The sequence below is a fragment of the Dasypus novemcinctus genome, chromosome 5, assembly GCF_030445035.2.
Source record: "Dasypus novemcinctus isolate mDasNov1 chromosome 5, mDasNov1.1.hap2, whole genome shotgun sequence".
NCBI classification, from domain to species: Eukaryota; Metazoa; Chordata; class Mammalia; order Cingulata; family Dasypodidae; genus Dasypus; species Dasypus novemcinctus.
The window spans coordinates 45,038,485-45,050,880 of NC_080677.1; the positions used below are offsets into that span (position 1 = coordinate 45,038,485).

General features: G+C 36.5%; 1 protein-coding gene across 11 annotated transcripts in view; it reads left to right on the forward strand.

The window, feature by feature from the left end:
* DGKB (diacylglycerol kinase beta) overlaps positions 1-12,396 on the forward strand; it is a 723,907-nt gene that overhangs the window by 56,945 nt on the left and 654,566 nt on the right. For all 11 annotated transcript variants that reach the window (XM_058296926.1, XM_058296928.1, XM_071215137.1 and 8 more), the window contains exon 2: positions 5,341-5,601. In XM_058296926.1, coding sequence (XP_058152909.1) covers positions 5,532-5,601 — 70 coding nt within the window. In that variant the 5' untranslated portion in view covers positions 5,341-5,531. The remainder of the gene's footprint in view (positions 1-5,340; positions 5,602-12,396) is intronic.

The following is a 12,396-nucleotide window of genomic DNA, read 5'->3' on the forward strand; positions in this document are numbered from 1 at the left end:
CTCCAGAACTGTAAGAGAATGAATTTATATTGTGTTAAGCACCCAAGTTTGTGGTACTTTTTTGTAGCACCCACAGGAAATTAATATGTAAGCAGAGTCATTCACCAAATATTTGTTGAATAGCTACTATATATCAAGCACTTTTCCAAGCATTGGGAAAACATCTTTGACCTCATGCGGGGTCTATTTTAGTCAGAGCCTATGAGAGGATGGTGATACAGAATCTAATACAAATAATCATAGCCCAGAGGTCCAGATAAAAATCTAGGACAAATCCATTTTGTGGAAGTCCATCACGGCTCCGATCCTCTCACTTTTGTCCTAGTTCTAGTATGGAATGACAAGAATTAAAATGTAAATAAGTTAAATATTTTATTATTATATGTTCTTTAAAAACAAAGAGATGGCAAGATGGTTTGTGTGTGTGTGTGCAATTTTTATTGAATGACCAGGTGGGGCTTTGTTGAGAATACAGCATTCATGAAAAGATCCAATTAACCAGGATGTTGGTTAACTAATCATTTTAAATTTGAGTTTCTTATCCTTAATTATGGAATGTTAATGATTTTCAGAGCAGATAGCCAGGTGGAGAACTATAATTTGCTAATAAATTTATTATTACTGTTATAATTTATTTACTTATTGTTGTTAGTTTGTCAGGGAGGCCTCTGGAATTTTCTTCCTTCCTGACTATCAGAAGAGACAAAGGAGTACTTGATAGTAGACCATGTTAAGGAAAGGAGAAAAAGCCCAGAGGCCAGTTAAGAAATTCTAGCAACAGGAGCCAGTGTGGCTCACTGGTTAAGTGCTGGCTTCCCACATATGAAGTCCTGGGTTCAATCCCCAGCCTTGATACCACAAAAAAAAATAAATAAACAAGTAAGTAAATAAATAAATAAATAATAAAAGGTCTGGCAATAACACAAGGAGAAAGGAATTAAGGGAAGACTGATAGTTTTCCAAAAGGCAAGAGTGGTCATATTTCTTACCTTTTTGTAGTCTTTTCTTTCTTCCTTATTGCCTTCAGGATAATGCCCAAACCTCTTTATTTAGCATTATTATCTCTTCAAACAGTGGCTTCTTGCTGATTTCTCCAGGTGCAGATCACAATTGCAGCTCAAAACTGGATCTGATTTTCTCTATCATCAGCTATCTCTTCTTCCTACTCTTAGGCATTTTGCACACTGTTTCCTCTCCTTTAAAAAGCCTAGCCTTCCTTCATCCTGCTTACTTATACTGGCAAACACCCATCACCTATGAAGTATCAATTTTACTGTCACAGTTAAAGAAATCACCACTGCTCACCCTTGCCCAAGTCTGCATAGGTGGCCCATGGCACTTATCATAGTGTATTTCGATTATTTATTTACTTGTCTGTTTACTTGAATGGATGAATGAATGAATGATCATTAAAAGATTCAATATAATCTCTGATGTTGTGCTCTTGCATCTTTATTGTTCATCATAACCTAGTGCCTTAGAATAGAAATCAATGATTATTGAATAAAGTTATAAATGAAGTGACTGAATGAATAAATACTACAATGTTCATCTAGCTCCAGTGACAAAATCTGAACACAAAATGTCAATTCCTTTAGTGAATTTAAGAATTGCTATGCTAGCTAATTAGCAAGTACATAGGTTCAAATGAACTATTTTATTATACACACATTAGGGAATATATGTTTGGATCTTTTATGGGTAATTTATTTCTACCTCTTGTCCTATCAAAAATAGGAAATATTATCAGGTCAAATTTTTCTATTATTCCAATTTTGTGATTAAAAGACCTCATTTAGCTGCTAGAAACAAAGACCAGAAAAACAATAGCTTGAATGAAATAAAAATTCTTTCAAGAGTCAGAGCGTGTAGGGTAAAGTTCTCCAAGCTTTTTCTGTGAAGGACAAGCTAATAAACACTTTAGGCTTTGTTGTCCCTATAGTTTCTGTGACAGTTTGAGATTATTTTTGTGAATCTCAAAAAAGAGAATATGTTTGTAAAGTAATCTATTCCTCTGGGTGTGTTACCCTTTGTATGTATTAAATTCAGTGACGGGCTTCTGATTAAGTTTACTTGATAAATCAATTTAGGGCTTCTTTTTTTTTTTTAAGATTTTATTTTGCTTATTTCTCTCTCCTTCTCCCCCGCACCCCGGCCCCCTTGTCTGCTCTCTGTGTTCATTTGCTGTGTGTTCTTCTGTGTTTGCTTGCATTATCAGGTGGCACTGGGAAACTGCATCTTTTTTTTGTTGCATCACCTTGCTGTGTCAACTCTCCACTTGTGTGGTGCCACTCCTGGGTGAGCTGCACTGTTTTCACAGGGGGTGGCTCTCCTAGCAGGGCGTACTCCTTGCGTGTGGAGCACCCCTATGCAGGGGCAGCCAGCTTACCACCAGGAGGCCCTGGGTATTGAACCCTGGACCCTCCATATGGTAGGCAGATGCTCTATGAGTTGGGCCACGTCTGCTTCCCACTTTAGGGCTTCTGATTGAGCTATGTCAGTAAGCTTAACTCTGGTTGAGTCTCCACCCCCTTGATGGGCGATTATAAACAGACTCACTCAGGAAGACACACCAGGAAGAGAACTTTGTTATTTTGATCCTGTCACGTGACAGAAGGCTCAAACAACTAAAGCCCTGGGGAGAGACTGACCATTTGCCTGATAGTTTGCAGCTGACTTTGGGAAGATAGTCAAGACTTATAGAAAGCAGGGAAAGAAAGGATCCCTCTGCCAGGAGAGAGAGGAAGCCCTAAGAGGCAAGTCCTATGCTAGCCTGCAGCTGAGTGAACGGAAGCCCAGAGAAGAAGCTGAATCCTCACAGAGATCAGTGGCCATCTTACTTTCAACACGTGGTAACTGACTTTAGTGAGAAGCAACCTTGAGTTCAATTCTTTAGGGCCTTATAACTGTAAACTTTTACCCCAAATAAATACACTTTATAAAAACCATCAGATATCTGGAACTTTGCTTGGCACCCCTTTGGATGACTAATACAGTGTCTGTTGAAACTACTTACCTCTGCCATTATAGCACAAAAGTAGCCATATGCAAACCAACGAATGTGTCATTTTTCCAATGAACTTTTATTTACAAAACAGGTGTTGGGTCAGATTTGTCCTATCTTCTGTACTTTGCTGATCCCTGGTCTAGTTTAAAAGTATGTACCATATTGCTACCATTCAAAAAAATTATCTCATTTGTACCAGAAATTGCTTGTCCTCTGTCTCCTTTAAGGGAACTTTCCTATATGCCTCACCCAAAGTCTACTTCTCATTGACCACTTCTCTTTTTAAAGGGGTCTGGGAAATGTCATTTAGATAGACATAGTTCATTTAATTAGGATGCTATTCTAAGGAAGCAAGGGAGAATGGACACTGAGCAGTCTCTGCTACACCTACTAGATTCCGATCACTCAATATCAGTTTCCTCATCTGTTGGAAGGGTAGACTATGAGTACCTATCTCGTAGAGTTATTGTGAAGATGCAGTGGTGTAATACACAAATGCTGTTAGGACAGTTCCATGCTCATCATAAGCACCCAATAAAGTCAATGCATTGTTGAAATTATCATTGTCTGTTTTGATCTTTGCTGTATTCCCAGTGCCTAGAATGCTATCTGGCAAATAAGGAAGTTCAATATATATTTTTTTAATGAATAAATGAACTAACATTATCTGTTAAGATTTTGTGGTTGTAGGAAACAGAGACTGATTTTGGTTAACTTAATCCTTTTTTAAAAGAATATTACTAAATTACAAAATTGACAAGATAAGTGGAGAGCCAAGCTCAGAAAGGGACAGGTATCAGAAAAATTTCAGAAATGCATAGAGTATTTACTAATTAATCCAATTATTGTTGTAATAAAATAGGTACAACTAGAATCACTCCACTCAACATTTAAGACCCTGAACAGTGAGAGAAAGATTTTAACGTGCAAAATGTGACTGAATCATCAGTTTCCCTGAGAAAGAAAGGTCACTGTGTTTCATAGTCCCACCAATACTTCACATAATGGGAAAGAACTAAAGTCCTAGAATAAATTTGTGCAAAGGGTAAAATCAGCATTAAGAAAGTAGGTGGAAAACACAAAAACAACCACAAAATGTTCTCATACTGTTTATTCTACAGTATTTCCCCAAAGTCATGGTTGCAGTATAAATTCATCCCCTAGGAGAGAAAAGAGACCCAGCAATTTGATCTCTTTTAGAAATGCAATATCTTCATTTTTCAAATTAAATAGTGAACTATCGCCTCATAAAGCCGGGTAAAGGAGTTCTAAGCAGATGAGATGAACAACAACAGCAAAAAGGGTTATAAGGCAAGGAAGACAGGATGTGACTGTGAGACCCTGGCGTTGAAATTGGAGAACAATAGAGATGCTGAAGAGAGGTGATGCACTTGAGCTAAATAATCATTGTCCACATAGGTACTGTAACGTAGGTAATGATATTTGCACAAATAATCCTACCAATGATATATATATATTTAAAAACTTTATTTTCTAGAAAGACCACAGAGTCAGTCTGACTTATTACAGAACAGTTTATTACAGTCTCTGATAAAAAGTTGAAACCAGCTGGTTTTTCATTATGTTTGCCTTTATAGATGAAGCCAGTGAATGTTGGTCCATGACAACCAAAAGAATTATTTTTAAGCATAATTCACAAGTGTCAACTATTACCATTATGCAAACCTGTTTATCCAAATATCTGTAAAACATTTGGACTTGCTTTAACTTGATAAATTTTATTGGAATTTTTAAAATTTGTAAACTAAAATTATTCTTTTCATTTGATTGCTAGGAAAAATCAATTTATAAAACCCCCAAATGGATTTGCACAATTGCAAATATCTGTGCTGTCACTGAGGACCATTCCAATCAATTACTGGAATCCTAGTAAGCCAGCAGATTATATGGACATGGAGTTATCAATCCAACTGAGTCTCCTTTAGAAAGTTGGCTTTAGATTTTGTGTATATTTTCACATATTGAAAAATTGTTTGGGTCAGAATGACAAAAATTATACCACTGCCTGGTTTTTGAATATGGAGTTTATAAAACGGAGGAAAAAACTTACTTATAAGAAATTAGACTTCATAAAATTTTCTTCACATTTTGTAGTTTTAATTCTATTTATTTTTCTGGTTTGGTGTCAGGAAATCTATATAATTATGGCCATGAAAACAGTGAATGAGCAATTAAAGTTTGAGTATTACAAAAAGTAGAATAACTTTGAAATGCACTATTTAAGGATTTAAAATTTTTAACATTTTGTAATTTGTTGATTTTTTTCTTATGTAATAATGCTAATCTCTTGATCTTTGTTTTTCTTTCTGCAGTGTTTTAATGCGTTATTGAAACTACAAGCTCACATCCACAGCAGTTTCATATCGACAGATTGCATATTTTGAAAGTTTGAGGTATTTTGTCATGAAATCCGCCCTGTGAAATCTTTGAAGTATAGGGTTCTACCAAACGTCTGAGTACAGAATCCCTCACCTGGAATGTGAGAGAGTTCCTCGCTACCACCATGACCAACCAGGAAAAGTGGGCCCATCTTAGCCCCTCAGAATTTTCACAACTTCAGAAATATGCTGAGTGTAAGTATTCATATTAATAATATGGTTTTATATGGCATTTGTGCTAGATAAGGCATCATTTACTTCCAAGATGAGATCACAGATTGTGTTCATCATGGGAGTAGATGCAGGAGTGTGGTGAGACTACCTTTCTGTAATGAGAAAAAGGAAAAGGGAAACCTAAATTTAACATCAATTTTAAGAAAAAAAAGGAACTAAGATGTTTGAAACAAAACTAAACTTGAAGCACCCTAGCTATGATAGAAATACATCAAAGGGAAAAAGCAGGAGGGGATAATGATGATATTGTAGCAAAAAGAGAAGGGTATAAATGAGCAGAAAGGCATAAAAAAGGGAAAAAAAGCAATGTTATATTTGTGTCAATAAGGACTGCCTCTTAGATATCAGGAGAAAGGGAAATGTAAGGTGCTTTTTTTAATTTTTAAAAAGATTTTTGGGGTATGTGTGCATCAGGAAATCTGACATTTTAAAAAGGCTTGGAGTGGGAATGGAAACAATGTGGAATTGGATTTAGGTATCATAAAAGGAAGATTAGGTTTTGGAACCTTAAGAGCCAACTTATTTAGTGTGTGTGCTTATATAAAAGACAGATCACCGTAATTCACTTTATAGTAGGCTATTTTAAAATATTAAGTTTCATTAGATATGCACAATAAGATTTGGCATACAAGAAATTTGTTTTGACTCAAGATTTTTAGGAATACTTCTGCTTCATAAGTCATAAATGTGAATAGCAGCTTGGTTGAATTATTGGAAAGGGAAGCACCAGAAAAATAGGAGGCACTAAGTGATTTAGAAGATGATAAGTAGAGAAGAGCATTACATAGAGAATGTAATAAGAATGGTGAGTGGAAATAGCAAAATTACTGAGAGAATAAAATGCAAGAAGTGGAAAAGAGAAAATGAATGAAGAGCACCTAAGAATGAAGAGGCAAAACTTGAACAAGCCAGTGATGCTTATGTGCAGAAGAGGCATAGCACATAGCCAATGAGTATCAGGAATGAGTTGATTGATATTATGAAGGTAGAGGAAGGGAATAGGGTTAAACCCAGAAGGGGAATTGGGAATAATAAGGAACAATTGAGATAATAACAGTGATTGATAACACTGATATTCATATGGTCCTGTTATGAGTCAGGAACATTAATAAACACTTAATGTATATTCTCTGAAAGGGACAGTTTCATAGGTGTTCTAGAGCCTTCCCAACTCAAGGGATGAGTTACTCTGGATAGGGCTGCAAAGGGGCTGCTGAGTATACAAGGGAGTTGTAAATCTATGTGAGTATGTGCATTTTCTTAGTCAATGATAATAAAAGCATAACTCTATCATGTTGGGGGTCAGAAATTTTTTGCATCAAATCATGGTCGTCATACTCAAAACTGAAAGCCATGAAAAGTGCAATTGATTTATTTACCATATATAGAAAATTTCACCTAGAGTGGAAGAATTCTTGATTCTTATTTGCATTCTTGTGCTCAATAATTTCTACAGTGACCAAAAAATGTTCTAACTATCGTTTCCAGTTCCTATATGATTGTTACTGTATGGTGTATGTGTCCAATCATAAGTAAATATTTCAGGGAAGCAGACTTGGCCCAGTGGATAGGGCATCCGTCTACCACATGGGAGGTCCGTGGTTCAAACCTGGGGCCTCCTTGACCCATGTGGAGCTGGCCCATGCGCAGTGCTGATGCGCGCAAGGAGTGCCGTGCCACGCAGGGGTGTCCCCCACGTAGGGGAGCCCCATGTGCAAGGAGTGCACCCTGTAAGGAGAGCCGCCCAGTGCGAAAGAAAGTGCAGCCTGTCTAAGAATGGCGCCACCCACACGGAGAGCTGATGCAGCAAGATGATGCAATAAAAAGAGACACAGATTCCCTGCTGCTGACACCAACAGAAGCGGACAAAGAAAAAGATGCAGCAAATAGACACAGAAAACAGACAACGGGGGCAGGGGCGGAGAAATAAATAAATCTTAAAAAAAAAAGTAAATATTTCAGTATATCTTTAGGGAGGTAATTTTGCTTGGTGCTGCAGGAGATGCAAACATAAACAGATATGGGTCCTACTTCAAGGACTTTACAGGTTAATGGTGGCTAGAAACTAATGTATAAATGACTACATCTAGGCCGAACTTTCTACTAACCACTAGCAAAGTTTAGACTTCCGTAGCTTTTATAATTAAGGTGGAGATGGGAAGGATGGGGAAGTCTTCATGGAAGAAGTTGGATTTGAAATTAATTTTGAAAAATAGTATTAATTGGGAAGAAAATAATAAAAAGGAAAATTCATTGTATGTTTGAGAAAGGGAGACCAGCCACATTTAGCCACAATGGAAATTAAGGGATTAAGTCGAGTTTAGGCTGTAAAAATGAGGTGGAATCAAAATATGGAATACTGAGTTTAGATGTTTGAGTTAGGGACTGAGGGATCATAGTAGGTTTTAAGTAGTGGAGTTATGTTAACAATGCTATGCTTCAACAGTCTAATTTGGCATATGGTAATGAAAAGAGACTAGAGGCAGGCCAGTTAGCAGGCTATTTGAATAGACTACATGACATGGGTGATGAAAGATCACTAGAAAAGTGGAAATTCAGAAATTTTAGCATTAGAACTAACAAAAGAGCTTTGTAAACATTAAAATATGAGAACTGATGGGGGGGGAGCGGGGAGAGAGAAAGAGAGAGAGAGAGAGAGAGATCTAATTTAGCTCCAAAGTATATTGTGATTAGAATGCATCTTTGTGTAATAAATTGCTATTGTCAAAATATAAAACAATATGGTGGTAGTAAGGAGTGTAAAGAAGTCAAGAAAATTAGCTATATAAGTAGAGAAAATAATGAATTTGCTTTAGGTTATGCTGAACTTGGCTTGATTATTAAAATGTATTTTCCAGTTTTGGGGTACTTTATAAATAGAGAAGTGCCTATGGAGACAGTAACAAAAAATAGGTAAATTATTGCCATGGTAGCTAAAATATCATTTATAATGATTATAGCTCAGATACTCATATTCTTTTTGTATTTGTAAATAGAAAGATATTTCTACTAAAACATATATTGCAGGCTATTTTATTTTATTGTCTAAGGAATATGGAAATATATTTAATTACATAAGTATGCTTGATCTAGTAATCAATTTATGGGAATGCCTAAAATAAGGGGTAATAAAAATTATCATAAATGTAAAAATTGTAGCATGTTGAAACAGATTAATGAGAGTTCAATTAACTGGTAGCTCAGAGTGACACTATGAGTGTAAAAACATTTTTCAATGGATTTTATGAAAGGACAAACTAACAGATTAACTCTGAATGAAAAAATAGTGTCTATTCCATGGTCATTATTCTTGCTACTTTGTAAAAATAATAACCAAGACTGTAAGTATAAATATTAGACTTTTCCAAGAAGATTCCTGTATAATAGGGAAGCAAAGTATATCGTTATTAGAATGCATCTTTGTATAATAAATTGCCATTGTCAAAATGTAACTGGAAACATACTTGTCATCCCCAAGGTTATAAAAGTAGTACATTTCCCCTGCTATTCAGTAAATGAGATCAAGTTATCAAGCTTATCAGAGGCATTTAAGATCATTTTCTGTCATGTTGCAATTTCTCTGACAACTAGTATGTTGGATTCTCTTTCTTTAGTTATTTTGAATCTTTCAGTAGGAAGTTGTTTATGTGCACTAAGTGAGTAATACTTTAAAAAAATGCAAATCGTTGATTTAAGGTTAAATTTGTAACATGCTAAGATTATATATGGTATATAGGAATATGTTTTTTATGCTTTTTGGGGGGCTGTAGTACAGTTGGGCTGTGGAACCTTTGGGCAAGATGAATGAGCTCCTGAAATCCCTACAAAAACACAAATTATTCAAGGTTGAATACATAGAGGAAATTGTCTAAAGACAAACTAACATTATCTGTGAATGGTGCTACTGTGCCTAAAAGTGCATAAAGGATCATCTCCTTTGTTGATCTTATTGATTTATCTTATTTGGGCCACAATATACTAGGCAACAATGAGTGTTCTCATGACTTCTAGGCTTTTTTTCCCCCCATGATTAATTGGGGTAAATAGAGTGCTGTTAGCATAGCATTTGTGGTTAGGCAGTGACCACATCAAACAGCTTGTGTTCAAATCTTGATGCTGCCATTATTTAGATATCTAATTCTGGGCATGTGTGTCTCATTTTTGTAACTGTAAAATTGGAAAATTAATAGATACTCCAAGTGCTGTATAAGTACTGAGTATTAAATTCAATGAATTAATATATATATGAGTTAATATATGTGACATAATTAGAAGAGTGCCTGAAAGGTAGTATGTGATAAAACATTTACAATTATTTAGTAAAGAGGGAGTGAGTACGTTACATTAACTCTTTGAACATATTGTTGATGATCAAGTAGAAAAGTGTCATGTTTCTGAGCTTGAAGATTCAGTGCCTTTTTTTTTTCTGCCAAAAGACTGGACTTTTCTCACCAGGTAGAAGCTTCTGGTTTATTGCCAGCCTCAGTTCTGTGTTGTTCCCACAAATGCGAAGGCAGCTAATGTGGAGCCTACTGTGCCTGCCTGTAGCATGCTGGGACATTGCTCTTGTTTAGGGATTGAGGTTGAGTCACTCCATGGGAAACATTTCCATTGACATGTGGGAGGGAAGTGTAATTTTCTTCCCTACTCTTTATATAAAGTCATCCAAACTGTTGTTTTAAGAGAGAGAGCTCTCACTCCCGCAGGGTAGAGAATTGAGCTTATCACATTATTAATCTGTGAGTCCTGCCTGCTGTGGTTCCAAAGCATAGCAAAGGGTTAAGAAATGCCAAGTCTTTTCGTGCATAGTAATATTTTTCTTTGTGGAATCTACATGATATTTCCAAGTGATTCATTATCTACCCACATATTATCACTTAGGATTAGCTTTTTATTTGTTATATATAAAGTTTGTTATAAAGCATGTAAATTATTTTTGAAAAATACCATGTTATTATGGTGGGAACACTTCCAAACTTTCATAAATTTCATAGTGTTTATAGCAGCTGGCATTGTAGAGAGTGGCAAAATTATGGGGATCCTGTTCTCTTCAGTAAGGACCCATAAGCCTAATGTTTTGACCTAGTGTACAATTTCTTTCACTGCAGAGAGGCACGCAGCCTGGCTTAGTGGAAAGCGCGTAGGCTTTACAGGTAAAGCCATCTATGACAGTGCTGAATCCCAGCACCATGCTCTCCTGATTAGTGTGTGACCTTGGAAATGTGACATAAGCTACCTAGGCCTCAGCTTTCGCACCTGAAAAAATAAAATACCACCTCAAAGTGTTGTTGTAGGATTTAATATGACAATAATTATCACATAATAAGTTTCCATTGCCCTATTCTAAATGATTTACAAGCATTATCTCATTTAAATCTTCACAACAGGCTTAGATGATAGGCACATTACCCCATTTCTCACAGATTACCTGGCACATAGGTATAACTCAATGTGAGATAACAAAGGTCAAATCAGTAATATTTCACATATTTTATTATGAAGAGCAACATGTTAAGAAATAGGTTATTAATCGCTGTGGTGGGCTGAAGCTGTTTGTACTGCATAAAACCACATTCTTCAATCTAATCCATTTCTGTGGGGGTAAACCCATTGTCATCTTTTGATGAGACTGTTTCAGGATGGGTCTTAATCCTATTACTGGATTAATATTTATAAATGGAATGAATACAAAGAGTGAGAAAAGCCATTGAAGCAAGAAGCTGTGAAAGCAAGGAAACCCAGAATAGAAGGAAGAGAGCAGCAGATGCTGGCATGTATCTTGCCATGTAGTGGAGGAGCTGAGTTTCCCAGCATCTGGTCTTTGGGAAATATAGCGTAGCCTTGATGATGTCATGATTCGCACATATTCTCAGCCTCAACGTTGTAAGCTAATAAATTCCCATTGTTCAAGCTGAACCATTTCATGGTATTTGCTTTAAGCAGCCTAGGAAACCCAAACAGTCCTGTTTCCAAAATAGTAAGGCAAAGAAACACTAAAACACTACTGCTGACTGTGACTTTGGCCCAAAGTGTCTTTTTGGACTTTTATTCTGGTGGTTTGGACTAGACCATCAGTGAACTTCAATAACTCTCTGACTAAAATAGAGGAAGGTTTAATTCTACCCACAGTCATTTCTCTTTTCTCTGGAACTTTCTTCACTCACCCTTTACTGAAAATTTTGGAGTAGGGAGGGAATTGAGGAGAAAACCATGGAGCAGTTTTAGTAAAAATATGTCCAAGTCTTTTTTATTTTCAGTATTCGTATTTCTTTCCTTAGAAAATCTACCCTGTAGCATGGCAGTTTAAGTGTGTCTTTGAGATATGTTTTGTGCTGGATCTGCACAAGATTACATAAGAAGAATGGGAAGAGAGACTTTACCTGTCCCCAACCCCCATGTATATATGCAGTTCTTTGGTAAGCAAATTTAGATCACACCCTAGCCCTCTTTCCTATTTGCCATGTTGGGATTAGCTTTTACTTCTGGCCCTGGGTTAGCTTGGCTCTATTTTGGGAGTGGTTCAAATTAGTTAAATTGGATTTTAATTTGGGTTCTGGGCTGAGACATAGTGTGACACAATGGGAAACTGAAACCATAATGCATCAGAGAGCATAGTTTATTGCTCATAGATACCAAAGAGAATGGGGTGTCACGAGGGATGGTGGGAAGTGTGATTGACTGGGGGAGGTGGGGTGCAACCAGCAGGTGGAGGGCACACAAAGAGAGTGGGCTTGTGCCTTTGTTATAGTCCAGGGG